This window comes from Podarcis liolepis (genome assembly GCF_965112155.1).
Source record: "Podarcis liolepis genome assembly, chromosome: 8".
Lineage (NCBI taxonomy): Eukaryota > Metazoa > Chordata > Lepidosauria > Squamata > Lacertidae > Podarcis > Podarcis liolepis.
This window is the reverse complement of record NC_139560.1, coordinates 10,874,110-10,887,645: the sequence shown is the minus strand read 5'-3', so window position 1 is coordinate 10,887,645 and position 13,536 is coordinate 10,874,110. Positions and strand designations below refer to the sequence as shown.

Below are 13,536 nucleotides of genomic sequence, written 5' to 3'. Positions count from 1 at the left end.
TCTTAGATCTGCAGAAAAATAGAGCCAATTGTTCTGTAGGGGGAAATACAGGTTTTGTAGGATGACACACATGAAGAGCAGAGTAGGAGCCATGTGTGAGAGAAGAAGCAATCCTCTTTTTAACATAATATCTGTCACACCATCTTTTTTTTCTGTCTGCTCCCCAGTTAATCAGGCATAGCTTTTAATGATTTTTGTTACCTCATGAATTTTTATTTTCTTATAGTATTTGTTAGATTTATATACCATCGTTCCTCATAAGACCTCAGGGCGGTTCACAGAATAAAATACAGGATAAAAACATGAAAATAAGTTAAACAAAATAGCAAAACAGTTCCCCCCCCTTCCCACAAACACATTTAAAATGCTGTAAAGGTAAAGGCCTGGTTGAAGGGGAACATTTTTGCCTGGCACCTAAAATATATATAATAAAGGCATCTGGCAAACCTCCCTGGGGAGAGCATTCCACAAACGGGGGGCCACCACAGAGAAGGCCCGTTCTCGTGTTGCCACCGTCTGGAAATAATCTGACCAATGACACAACTGAATGTTGCAATGCTCCCTTCAACTCTTTATTGCATGCTTAGCAGGCCGTGTTGCCTTTGCCTCCTGTAGGTCCAAGTGATTGCCAGCTAGCAGGCGGTCAGGCTTTCCTGAGAACTGTGCAGCAACTTCTGCTGGAACCTTCATCCCTGCCTAAGCTATCCAGCGTCTACATCCCACAGTGCGGTCTCGATGGTCGGTGGAGGCAGGTTCAATGCAATGGCCCCCCGGAACAAACTTTTGAGTGGTATCAAAGGTGGATCAGCCAGAATAATAATGGCAGGGCTCTTCCTTTCGATGACTTGGTGGGCATCCTGCTCAATTATAAAGAGAGATCTCAGCAAAGCTTTGAAGACTTCGTCAAAATCCTTTACAGTGCCGGCCACCAGAAGGTCTTTCCAGAGTTTGCCAAATTTCTTTCCTTTGATGAAGTTCCTCAAGAAGTGCTGGAAGGCAAGACCACAGGAGGTCCATCACAGAATGTCTTGCTGGAGCCGTTCACGTTTTGGCAGCTCCTTCAGGGACACCTCACTCAGTACCCAGGATCTTTCAGCGATTTCAGCACCCCGCTAGGACACTTTGACCTTCGCAATTGCTGGTGCGCTGATGAAAGGGGGCAAATGCAAGGAAAGGAAGCTGATGTGAACAAGATCCCGGACTGTAAGTAACTCACCCTAGTCATTAGACCTTGTGCTTAAATTGTACTATAAATGTTCATGCCAACTTTGGCCAACTTGAGGATTTGGAACAGGGCCAGATTTAGGCTTGATGAGGCCCTAAGCTACTGAAGGTAATGGGGCCCTTAATATGTCCAGCTGTCCTTTGTCAACAACAACTTGTTGCTGTTTTTGTGTTGAATATATGCAATATGGTAATTTATGGACCTAATAGGTATCTAAAGCCATTTGCTCATAACAAAATATGCATTTTATCAAAGTAATTCTTGAACTGAAATACAATTAAGAAAAAGTATATTAATAGTGAATTTTATTTTGGGTGGGGGGCAAGACCGTGAAGCCCTAAGCTATAGCTTGTTTAGTTTATATGTAAATCTGGCACCCATTAGGCTCAGCCAGGACAGCCATGATGGGACTTGTAGTCCCAAACAGCCAGAGAACACCAGTTTGGTGAAGACTGTGATCCAGACCAAATCTGGACTGGGCGAAACATCTACAGTGGTACCTCGGTTTTTAAACGTCTCTGTTGACTAACGTTTCGGTTTTTGAACGCCATAAACACGGAAGTAAAAGCTTCAGTTTTCGAACACGCCTCGGAAGTTGAACATGCCACGTGGTTTCTGCTGAGCACAAGATCCTGAGGCCTAGCTGTCAGCTATTGAGTTTTCAGTTTTCGAACCCAATGTACTCTATATTTTGGAGAGTTTCTTGTTTCCTATGTATTTGGACACCTCTTAAGATATGGTAACCAAATTAGCGTGATGGCTCCTGAGATCAAGGATCAGGTTTCCGTCTGTATTTAGATTTGGTTGGGTGCCACTTTGAATTGAGGTTGTGCATGGAGCCTTTCAGAACTGTGCTGATTTTTTAGGTTTCTTAGAATTCCTGAGCAGGACCAAGTATGAGGTTGCTGGTCCGTAATACGATGAACAGCGATTTTGCTGAAGTGGAATGCTTTTCAACAAAGCGGTATTGCATTTTATGAAATGGGTGCCTGGACTCGGAGGAAGACATTGGATGACCTAAGTTGCTGAGAGGGCTCAGAGTAGTGGACATTGCAAAGGAATAAATACATGAACCTGACTCTGCAACTGCTGGAAATTGCTCGCAGGTTTTCAAACGTGCTTTCATATAATAAGGGCTGGGAATATAGCCTTGCATTGTTTTTAAAGAGGAAGGACCAAGGAGTGAACAAGGGAATCTCTTAGGAATCTCTTCCCTAGTCCTCTGGGGTGTGCTCTGACACAGGATATGTGACAGTTGTGTCTACAGTGCTACATACCAGATTAATATAAAGTTTGTGGCAGTCTCTCCATGAGAACGCTAAGGATATATATCCAGACAGTGGAAACAGAAGGAAATGTAGGAATAAATGAGAATCTGAGGCCAAATACATTTCCCCTTTGTTCCATGAGTTCACTCTGATTGCTACTCCGTTCCTCCTAACCGGCAGTTTAACTAGGAGGATTTCTACAATTAATTCTGGACTGGCATATGAAGAGCCGTGGTGGATTAGTCCAGCCTCCTGCTTTCCTTTTCTATATATATACATTTTTGCATGAGTTTTACACAAAAGTTGTACACAACAAACGTAACATAATCAACATTAAAAAGGGGTTATTTCGAAACTTCAGGCCTCTTCCCTCCCCTCCATGGGTTCCAATTCTAAATTTTATTCTTGCATATTTTACTGTAATCTATCTGTCATATGGGACGCGGGTGGCACTGTGGGTTAAACCACAGAGCCTAGGGCTTGGCGATCAGAAGGTCGGCGGTTCGAATCCCCATGCCGGGGTGAGCTCCCGTTGCTCGGTCCCTGCTCCTGCCAACCTAGCAGTTCGAAAGCACGTCCAAGTGCAAGTAGATAAATAGGTACCGCTATGGCGGGAAGGTAAACGGCGTTTCCGTGCTCTGCTCTGGTTCGCCAGAAGCGGCTTAGTCATGCTGGCCACAAGACCCAGAAGCTGTACGCCGGCTCCCTCGGCCAATAAAGCGAGATGAGCACGCAACCCCAGAGTCGGCCACAACTGGACCTAATGTTCAGGGGTCCCTTTACCTTTGTCATATAATCATAGTATCCAAAATTCATATTACTTTGCAAGTGTCATTGTATTCCTGCCAATGATTTCAGCTGTTTACAGTAGTCTCTCAAATATTTTAGAAAATTTTTCCAGTCTGTTAAGAATACTTGGTCTTCCTGGTTTCTGATCTTTCCCGTCTGACTCGCCATTTCTGCATATTCCACCAGCTTGGTCTGCCACTCTTCTCCTTTCAGTACTTCTTCTTCTTTCCATCTCTGGACAAGAAGCATTCTTGCTGCTGTTGTTGCATACATAAACAGTATTTTCTTTTCTTTTGGTAGTTCCGCACCTATAATGCCTAACGAAAATGCCTCTGGTTTTTTTTAAACAAAAGTTATCTTAAACATTTTTTTCAACTCTTTATATTTCATTTCCCAGAAAGATTTTACCACTCCACATAGCCCCCATATATGGTAAAAAGCACCCTCTTTCCCTTTACATTTCCAACACACATTTGAACTCTTTCTATCCATTTTCGCAATTTTATGAGCTGTCAAATACCAACAGTACATCATTTTCATATACAGTGGTACCACGGGTTAAGTACTTAATTCATTCCGGAGGTCCGTTCTTAACCTGAAACTGTTCTTAACCTGAAGCACCACTTTAGCTAACGGGGCCTCCCGCTGCCGCCGTGCCGCCGTAACACAATTTCTGTTCTCATCCTGAAGCAAAGTTCTTAACCCGAGGTACTATTTCTGGGTTAGCGGAGTCTGTAACCTGAAGCGTATGTAACCTGAAGCATCTGTAACCCGAGGTACCACTGTAATTTTCTTTCAATGAACAGCAGGATGTAAACTTCAAATCCTCTTTACCTAACTGTTCCCATGATGAAAATATGTTCCTGCTTTCCACGTTTATAGATAGCCCACTTGATGGCAGTTGCCTTCTCCAGCTCTCCTTCCCCAGCACTCATATACAGAGGGCTGCTGACTAGCTCTGAGGGCAGCTCATAGAGTTAGATTTAAAGTTAGGACTAGTGGCCATCTTTTTAAAATAATATTTTATTAAGGCTTTTCATATTACAGTGCAATATAAAACAAAATAGTCTGAACAAAAGCAAAAGTAGAAAGAGAAAGGAAAATGCAGAGTCCTCTCTCAAAGGTAAACCTTAACCCTTATCTCACACAGAGAGGGGTGGACCCTCCTAAGTCTCACCTGAGAGCTTCCCTTTCTTCTCCTAGCCTCCCCCCCAATTCTTCCCTTCGCTGCCTCCCGTGATTTGCATTGTGCTTCCATTGCGCTGAAATGAATGAGGTGGAATAACATGCTGACAATGTAAGTTACACAATGAATCATGTAAATAGCATAATTCAACCCTGGCGGACAGCGAGGTGAATATTGTAATTTTCAGCGGAAAGCGAACTGCAGTGGAAGGGAGACAGCGTTGCGCGCAACATATACAGGGAGGAACGGAAACCAATGCCTTTTTACACCCGTAACAATACTTTCCCCTTCCGACAGGCCCTGGAGAGTGTGAAGCCACCAAGCGAGACGCCATGCAATTCGTTAGCGAAGTGGAGCAACTCATTAAGGTCTCCAACAGCTCCCACTTTCCTTTTGGGCAGAGTTTTTTAGTAGCGAAAGGCATCACACTGACAGATGAAGAGCTCCTGAGTGATATTTCTCCATCGGCGAGCATCACGATTTCAGAAGGGCTGCTGACCGGAAGCGATTACGCCATTCGGCTGGCTGCGCAATCGAGTATGTTTGGAATGGGGGTGGGTGGGTGGGGAGAATGGTTTCTGTCGATCTGGTGAAACAGATGTTATTTTTGGTGGAGGGACCTCAACTTTTGTTGGCCAGGTGGACTCTTATGGGAGAGTTAGATAACCAATCAGGCCCTTGGGGGATCTTGAAGAAGCTGGTTCTGGTTTCCCATTTGCCAGGGGGTGGGGGAATAATGCAATAAAAGATGGCGCTCCATGGCATCTTAGGGAAGGGCTGGAAAAGACCTCTTTCTGAAACCCTGGAGAGCCATTGCCAGTTAATGAAGACAGCCAATGTGGTACCCTGTTGAGGGCTGTTATGTATGTATGTATATATATGTATATATGACATTTTCATCCCACCGTTTTCTCCGTGCAGCCCAAGGTGGCATAAACACCTTGCCATTGCTCTGCTGAACATCAACTTCTCCCGAAACTGGGGGAAACAGCTACTGGGGCTAAAATACAATAGGAAATAGATATCCCTGGCAAACTCCCACTTTTCCAGGCTTTCTCAGCTAGATAAATCAGTCTTTGCCACCAGTGTCCATTTTGTTTTAGTTTTGTTTCAAATGTATCTGGGTTTTAAAAAAACAAACAAAAAACCTGGTTTTTTTTTTGCCATTTTGATTGTACATCGCCTTGAGATGATGTTGTAGATGGCAATCAATAAATTACTGTTAACAATGTGTGAGGTAGCTGTTAAAGCATTGAGCCTAAGACCTGGGAGACTTGGGTTCAAATTCCCCACTCGGCCATTAAGCTTGCCAGGTGACCATGGACAGTCATGGCCTCTCCAGCTAATGTACCTCACAAGGGTATTGCGAGGATAAAATGAAGAGGGGAAGAACCATGCAGGTCACCTTGGAGAAAAGGTGTCATTTGACCTTGGAGGGAAGTCATGTCACAGATGCAATAGTAGTAATAATAATAATAATAATAATAATAATAATAATAATAATAATAATAATAATTTATTTATATCCCGCCCTCCCCAGCCAAAGCTGGGCTCAGAGCGGCTAACAACAGTAAAAATAACACAGTTTACATAAAATCACAATCAGTTAATTGAAATACATTCTAAAATCAATTCAGAATCAAATTAATGGCAACCATTGGGCTAGAGTTCTATGAGGATTACAGAAGGAGGGAGTCAGACTGTGCCTTGGCCAAAGGCTTGGTGGAACAGCTCTGTCTTGCAGGCCCTGCAGAAAGATGTCGTCCTGCAGGACCCTAGTCTCTTGTGACAGAGCGTCCCACCAGATCAGGGCCATGGCCGAAAAAGCCCTGACTCTGGTTGAGGCCAGCCTAACCTCTCTGTGTCCTGGGATCTCCAAGATGTCTTTGTTTGAAGACTGTAAGGTCCTCCGTGGGACATACCAGGAGAGGCGGTCCCGTAGGTACGAGGGTCCTAGGCCGTATAGGGCTTTAAAACCAGCTCCTTAAATCTGACCCTGTACTCCACCGGGAGCTAGTGCAGCTGGTATAGCACCGGGTGAATGTGATCCTATGGCGAGGACCCCGTAAGGAGTCTCGCCGCGGCATTCTGCACCCGCTGGAGTTTCTGGGTCAGTCTCAAGGGCAGCCCCATGTAGAGTGAGTTACAATAATCAAGTCTGTCCAGTTGTCCACAGCTATTTATGAATCTGCAGGAAAGCAGCTTGCTTGTCTACCTCTCCATGCCGAATATACCTGCTGAGATCGTGTGCTTTTGTTCCTTGTTTTTCTTTGAAGCCTTGCGTTTCTATTGGAGGAGTTTCTCCACATCCCAGAATTCGTCAGGAGAGGCCTTGCGCTTGGGATTTCAGCCTTACATCCCCCAGTGCGATGGGCTGGGGAACTGGCTACCTGTCCAGTGTTATGGCAGCTCAGGTGAGAGAGAGGGCGAAAAAAGCCAGTTGGCAGCACTTAGGACAGCTGAGGAGTCCTAGGCCATGGCTAGCGCCTGTGGCCCCTCTTTGTTTACTGACCCTCAAAAGATTCTGTTGAAGAACCGTTTGAGGAGGGGGTTGGACAGGACTGGTGAGGGGTGTGATATAATGGGGGAGTCTTAAGACCTGGACATAGAAGCCTGGAGAGGACTGCATTTGGCCCTTTCCCCCCTACCCCGGCTAACTTTTCTGTGGCTGGTATATCAGCTATTGTACACTTGTAAGCGTTACCACCATTACTCTGCCCACTTTTCCCTCTGGCTCCACCAAAGGACGTGGGTGGCGCTGTGGTCTAAACCACTGAGTCCCTTGGGCTTGCCATTCGGAAGGTCAGTGGTTTGAATCTGTGTGACGAGGTGAGCTCCCGTTGCTCTGTCCCAGCTTCTGCCAACTTAGCAGTTTGAAAACACACCAGTGCGAGTAGATAAATAGGTACCACTGCGGTGGGAAGGTAAATGGTGTTTCCGCACGCTCTGGGATTCATCATGGTGTCCTGTTGCACCAGAAGCAGTTTAGTCATGCTGCCCACATGACCCAGGAAGCTGTCTGTGGACAAACTCTGGCTCCCTTGGCCTGAAAGCGATACGAGCACCGCAAGCCCATAGTCGCCTTTGACTGGACTTAACCGTCCAGGGGTCCTCTACCTTTTTACCCTTACCTTTACCTTACCACCAGCATGCGGCCCCCAGAAGTTGCTCACAAAGCAATGTGGCCCTCAAGCTGGGGAAAAAAGATTCCCTGTTCCTGCTTTTAAAGACCAGGTCTTCTTGCCAATAATTTTTGCTACAAGGGAATAAACCTGTAAAAGGTTGCCCCCTGGGACTTGCTCATAGCGCTTGGGGAAGCGCAGAGTGCAAAACCAGCATTTCATTTCTTTGCAAATGTTGGGGAATCAGCACATCCTTTGCAGGATTGCCTTCCGCTGGTAGAGAGAGAAATGGAGACAAGAGGTGCCTTTGTAATATCAGTTCATCTATAAATACACAAGTTAGGAAAGGATGATTGTGGGCATAGCAACCAATTGAGACGATGCCGAGGGCTAGTTCGGTGCAATTTATTCCATTATTTCGAACCTGTTGTCCAATTCCATCCACTACAATTGAGTGTGCCAGGGTATCTGACTATCGCAGATATTAGATATATGTTTTGTTGCATCTTAGGCCACTGCTGGTGTGTGGATGAGAGAGGACGCTATATATTGGATTCCCTGGTGACACGCTCAACACAGCTGCCCCAGTGTAAGTTGTATTCCTCTTTCAAAGCTTTGTCCTTGTCATAGAATCTTAGAATTGTAGGGATCCCAAGGAAGAAGAAGAAGGAGGAGGAGAAGAAGAAGAGAAGTTTGGATTTGATATCCCACTTTATCACTACCTGAAGGAGTCTCAAAGCGGCTAACATTCTCCTTTCCCTTCCTCCCCCACAACAAACACTCTGTGAGGTGAGTGGGGCTGAGAGACTTCAGAGAAGTGTGACTAGCCCAAGGTCACCCAGCAGCTGCATGTGGAGGAGCGGGGAAGTGAACCCAGTTCACCAGATTACAAGTCTACTGCTCTTAACCACTACACCACACTGGCTCCAGGGTCATCTAGGCCAAACCCACTGCAAGGCAGGAATCTGTACCATATTTTTCAGTGTATAACACACCCTCGTGTACAAGCAGACCCCTATTTTTTTGGACCGCAACAAAATTTTATGGGGGTGGGGGAAATTGCCCAAAGTTGTTGAGCTTTTCCTGGGTGGGGTGTGTGTCATCGCAGCCAGTTGCACGCATGCCTCACGGCTGCCGTAACTACCACGACCAATTGCCGCAGCCACAGCCAATCAGCAGCAGCCTTTGCCACAGCAACCATTCACACGCCCAATTGCCACTGACAATCTCCTGCTGGCTGTGGCCACCAATACTTATTGGCCTGTTGCTAACCATGTATAAGACGACCCACATAAATGGACCAATACCATGCCTTAGAAATTCCATTGGTGGCCATGAGCTGTACATGATACATGAGATGTACCGTATTTTTTGCTCTATAAGACTCACTTTTTCCCTCCTAAAAAGTAAGGGGAAATGTGTGTGCGTCTTAAGGATTGAATGCAGGCTGCACAGCTATCCCAGAAGCCAGAACAGCAAGAGGGATTGCTGCTTTCACTGCGTAGTGATCCCTCTTGTTGTTCTGGCTTCTGAGATTCAGAATATTTTTTTTCTTGTTTTCCTCCTCCAAAAACTAGGTGCGTCTTGTGGTCTGGTGCGTCTTATAGAGTGAAAAATACAGTATTTTGTAACTACTTCTTTGTTCTGAGAGTCAGTTTCAGTGCAGATTCAGGGAGCATATTTCTCTCTCTCTCTCTCTCTCTCTCTCTCTCTCTCTCTCTCTCTCTCTCTCTCACACACACACACACACACACACACACACACACAGACACCTTTACCTCTGGTTCTGTTGAAGTCATCAAAGTTACTCTAGGGATGGACTTGACTTCTTACTGCTTTCCCTGTGTGTCTGAATTTGCAACTACTTGCTGTGGTAATACACTTGGCAGGATTGCATCCTTAGTTTTCAGTCCCTGCAGCTGTCATCCCATCTGCATGGGGAACAAGCGACTGACTATGCACGGTGATATTCTGACTGGAACTTTCATGACTGACCAAGACTTTTACTTTAATGCAGGTCAGACGCCATGTCAACGCTCCCAAGCGAATGCCTTACTCTCTGGCTGGAGACGGACTGGACTGACGTTTAATGTTACTTCAGCAGACCTGTTTGCTCCCTCCTGTACAGAGGCAAGTCCAGTAGTGCTGAAACCTTACGGATTTTTACTCTGGTTTATAGGAATTATCGGACTGCAATCTGAACCGTGCACATTTCCAATCTGAATTTTGGAAAACGTGCATTTCGTTTTTGGGTAGGGATGAAATAAATCCAGTCCTGGTGATTTTTGGGATGGAAGACAGTGTCCCTCGCAATTTACCTCCCCCTTAGTAAATAGTGAAGTCAGGGATAAGTCACCCATTTTTATGAAGGACACAAATTCAATGAACTATTTAGGAGGCTCCTTCCTTCCTTCCTTCCTTCCTTCCTTCCTTCCTTCCTTCCTTCCTTCCTTCCTTCCTTCCTTCTCTCGTTTCCTGTGCTGTTGGTGGTTGCTATTGGCAAGCTGTGTCAGTTTGCATTTCTTAGTGCAGAAAGTATTGATCTGATGTGTAGAGATCTTTCCACTTCTGGCTAATTCAAGAGGGTTTCGGAAGCTTCTCTGTGTGAAAGAAACAAGCAGAAAGTTCGTGATGTTTGGGTTATTCCTTCAAAGAAGCTGAGTACAGCTGGCTTAATCTGCTTCTCTTATCTCTTTCTGTCAAGGTCATGCTGACTATAAAAGTAAGGCCAGAAAGAGGCTGGGTTTCACTTTCTATTTCTTTTTTTAAAAAAATATTTTTATTCATTTTCAAATACAAATTTGTACAAACATTATCAAAATTTATCACATAATCTTTTTTTTTTACTTCCCTCAGTTTCTCTGCCAATCTTCCATTTTATTTATTTGTTTACACATTTTCTAATTTTAATATTGCCTTTAAAATATACCCTCCCCAATCTTTATTCCCCTTTTTACAATATTCTTCATATTTTCACAGAACATCTTGAAATCCTACAAGCGTTGTCTGTTCATCACATGTGCTTTTCAGATAATCTGTAAATTTTCCCCAGTCCTCGATGAACTTCTGGTCTCGCAAATATCGAATCTTCCCTGTTAATTTATCCAGTTCTGCAAAGTCCATCAATTTCGTTCTCCATTCTTCAACCGTTGGTAATTCTTCCTGTTTCCATCTTTGGGCTAGAAGTATTCTCGCCGCTGTTACTGCGTATTGGAAAAGTTTACAATCTTTTTTACTTATTTCCCTTCCTTTCACTTTCTATTTCTATCTCTTTTCCTTCTGGTGTGGTGTTCTGTACACAGATAGTGTTAAGGTTCAGACTTATTGTAAGTTATTGTAACTTTAAGTTAAGTCTGCTGCAACTGGATTTCTTATTGGACAGTGCCAATCCTGAATGTATTGGATTTGTGACCATTATGCTCATTTGCCTTCAGTAGCAGTAAAGCTCTGCTGGATGAAATATTCATTGCCTCTAGTCTATTTTTTTGGGAATCCTGCAACGTGTTTAGGTTTTTATTCCACTAACAATACATTGGAATCTACTCTGGGTCAATATTGAGTAGAATTCCATGACTACCTGCCCATTTGAGGTTGAAGAGAGAGCAGAATCCTATAGCGTAAGCAGAAGTCCTTGAGCGAAAAGGATAACTTTGTTAGATGCAACCCACCATTTCTCAGATAACGGTCCTTAGATAAATAGCAGCCTTACAGAAGGCTTCTCGTTCTGCAACTGTAACGCAGCTGCTTTCTTCTAGACTGGTGCCTATGCTGTGCTACAGAAGTCAGAAACCAGGACCTGGTGTGTAGATCCAACATCTGGCGAAGCCTTTCAGCAGAGCGACGTTGATGCAAATGGCAGAGCTCACTGTAAGCACCTTCCTTACCTTTCCTTCTGGTTTGGGGATGGACGAACCTGTCAATTTCAGTTTATTTGTGAAAATTCTTCAGCATCTCAGTGCACTTTTCTCGTCAGTGTGTTAGGATTGCTTTCTCCTAATATACATACAGGGCTTTTTTTCAGCTGGAACTCTCCGGAACTCAGTTCCGGCACCTCTCAGGTGGGTGCCAATTGCCATTCTAAGAGAAGGAGGGGAGGCATTCATGGGGAGTTCCACCACCTTTTTTACTAGAAAAATATCACTGTGCAGTGGCGCCTCGGGTTACAACCACTTTGGGTTACAAACTCCGCTAACCCAGAAGTAGTTGCTCCGTGTTGCGAACTTTGCCGCAGGATGACAACAGAAATCGTGCAGCGGCGGTGCTGCGGCAGCTGGAGACCCCATTAGCGAAAGCGCACCTCAGGTTAAGAATGGTTTCGGGTTAAGAACGGACCTCTGGATCATGCCCTTCCAGCCGTGACGAAACCCAGACCTCTGGTGTGACGTAAATCAGTGACTCAGACTTCAAAGCCTGAGCACACTATATCAGCAGAGCGTACTGCGCAAACAGAAGTGGCGTGAGGCTTGTGGAAACATACTAACAAGCTACGGATTTATTAAGCATAAATCACGACAAAGGAAACATGTCGTCTCTCGTCTCCTCAGAGAGAGTCAAAAGAAAAAGCTATACACAACGGAAGTTCCCAGCAAACTGCTGGAACGTAAACAGACATGTGACATGTAACAATCTCACACGTCTGCAACTTAAGGTGGAATAGAATTTTCCAACAGATGTGTACATGGTTTTTGTCAGCAATTCTACCTAATATAATGCATTTCTGTATGTTATTTCCATTAACAGATGCATTTTTATCTCGTGAACTGCCCTGAGACTTGTGGGTAGAGGGTGGTATACAAATTTAATTAATGATAATGATAATATTTAGGTACACTGTCTGTCAGGGACCACCTAATTCCTTATATCCTTGCCCAATGATTGAGCTCTTTGGGGTGGTCACTGTTAGTGCTCCCCCCCCTGAGCCCAGATGCACAACTCATCTTTGCCCATAGCCATGCATTTAGCCTTATAGGGCTCTTTTTCACCATTTCTCTTTTCCTCTTTGAAAGGCCCCAGTTACTGCAAGATGCTGGAGTCCAAGGCTCTCTTGCGGGAAATGGGTCGAGGTTACATCCCTCAGTGTGAAGGCAGCAGTGGGGGGTTCTCACCCGTGCAACGGACCGAAGACCAGGAAAGCAGCTGGTGTGTCTTTGAGAACGGAGAGGAGGTTCCTGGAACACGAATCAATGGAAAAAAGCTTTCATGCGAACGTGAGTGAACTTGGAAGTCTGGGCAGTTTTGTGCTTTCGTTAGAGAGGTTGTGGCCAATCTGCACACTGGGAAACGCTGGTTTGCATTGCATGGATTCATGTGGGAACTTTGAGAATTTAATGAAATATATCTATCTATCTATCTATCATCTATTTATATCTATCTATCATCTATCTATCTATCTATCTATCTATCTATCTATCTATCTATCTATCTATCTATCTATCTCTATCTATCTATCTATCATCTATCTATCTCTCTATCTATCATCTATCTATCTATCATCTATTTATATCTATCTATCATCTATCTATCTATCTATCTATCTATCTATCTATCTATCTATCTATCATCTATCTATCTATCTATCATCTATCTATTTATATCTATCTATCTATATCATCTATCTATCTATCTATCTATCTATCTATCTATCTATCTATCTATCTATTGATCTATCGATCTCTATCTCCAGGTCATGATTGATAGGATGGATGGATGAATGGATGGATAGATAGATATCGAGTTCTAGGAGTTCTTATGCTTAGGATTCCAGAGAACGCATTGACAATGAGACTTTTCTGCATGATTGAAAAGCTAGTTAAGCAGTGCTGGACATGAAATAGGGAGACCTGCATTTGAAAAAGCTTTCTGGGTAGCCTTAGGAAGATCACACTGGAATGTCTTCCCGGGATTGTTTAGGTGGGGCGTGTATGTAATAATGTCACATCCCCTGAG

General features: G+C 44.2%; 1 protein-coding gene across 1 annotated transcript in view; it reads left to right on the top strand.

Moving 5' to 3' along the window:
* Positions 1-13,536, top strand: part of TG (thyroglobulin) — a 169,895-nt gene that overhangs the window by 15,034 nt on the left and 141,325 nt on the right. The window contains exons 10-16 of the mRNA XM_083518405.1: positions 616-1,203; positions 4,766-5,005; positions 6,745-6,882; positions 8,102-8,179; positions 9,608-9,720; positions 11,346-11,457; positions 12,597-12,797. Of these exons, the coding sequence (XP_083374531.1) occupies positions 616-1,203; positions 4,766-5,005; positions 6,745-6,882; positions 8,102-8,179; positions 9,608-9,720; positions 11,346-11,457; positions 12,597-12,797 (1,470 nt within the window). The remainder of the gene's footprint in view (positions 1-615; positions 1,204-4,765; positions 5,006-6,744; positions 6,883-8,101; positions 8,180-9,607; positions 9,721-11,345; positions 11,458-12,596; positions 12,798-13,536) is intronic.